At 65.0% G+C, this 451-nt stretch overlaps 1 protein-coding gene across 1 annotated transcript in view; it reads left to right on the plus strand.

The window, feature by feature from the left end:
* Positions 1-451, plus strand: part of LOC104499459 (receptor expression-enhancing protein 4-like) — a gene marked incomplete at its 3' end in the record, with an annotated part of 1,242 nt that overhangs the window by 390 nt on the left and 401 nt on the right. Inside the window, exons 3-4 of the mRNA XM_010142967.1 lie at positions 77-197; positions 314-427. Of these exons, the coding sequence (XP_010141269.1) occupies positions 77-197; positions 314-427 (235 nt within the window). The remainder of the gene's footprint in view (positions 1-76; positions 198-313; positions 428-451) is intronic.

Raw genomic sequence — 451 nt, forward strand, 5'->3', positions numbered from 1 at the left:
ACCGCTGCTGTGGGGGGAGTGGGTTTGTTTGGCTCCTCGTGCCCTGGGGACCCCATTTTCTCCCCCTCTCCATCAGGTTTCCCTTCTACTATGAGATGAAGATGGCTTTTGTCCTCTGGCTGCTCTCCCCCTACACCCGCGGGGCCAGCCTGCTCTACCGCAAGTTCGTGCACCCCACACTGTCCCGCAAGGAGAAGGTGAGGGGCTGCCTGGCTTTGGGGTGGTCCCATATGCCCTGGGGGGCAGGTCCCAGCCCACCGAGCAGCGCCCTGGGCTGGCCATGCCCTGCGACACGCCACCCTTGTCTCGGCAGGAGATTGACACGTACATCGTCCAGGCCAGGGAACGGAGCTATGAGACAATGGTGCACTTTGGCAAGAGGGGCCTCAACCTGGCCGCCACGGCCGCGGTCCGGGCAGCCACCACGGTACCGGTACCGGGGCAGGGGGAC

Source organism: Buceros rhinoceros, unplaced genomic scaffold (genome assembly GCF_000710305.1).
Source record: "Buceros rhinoceros silvestris isolate BGI_N320 unplaced genomic scaffold, ASM71030v1 scaffold30619, whole genome shotgun sequence".
NCBI lineage: Eukaryota > Metazoa > Chordata > Aves > Bucerotiformes > Bucerotidae > Buceros > Buceros rhinoceros.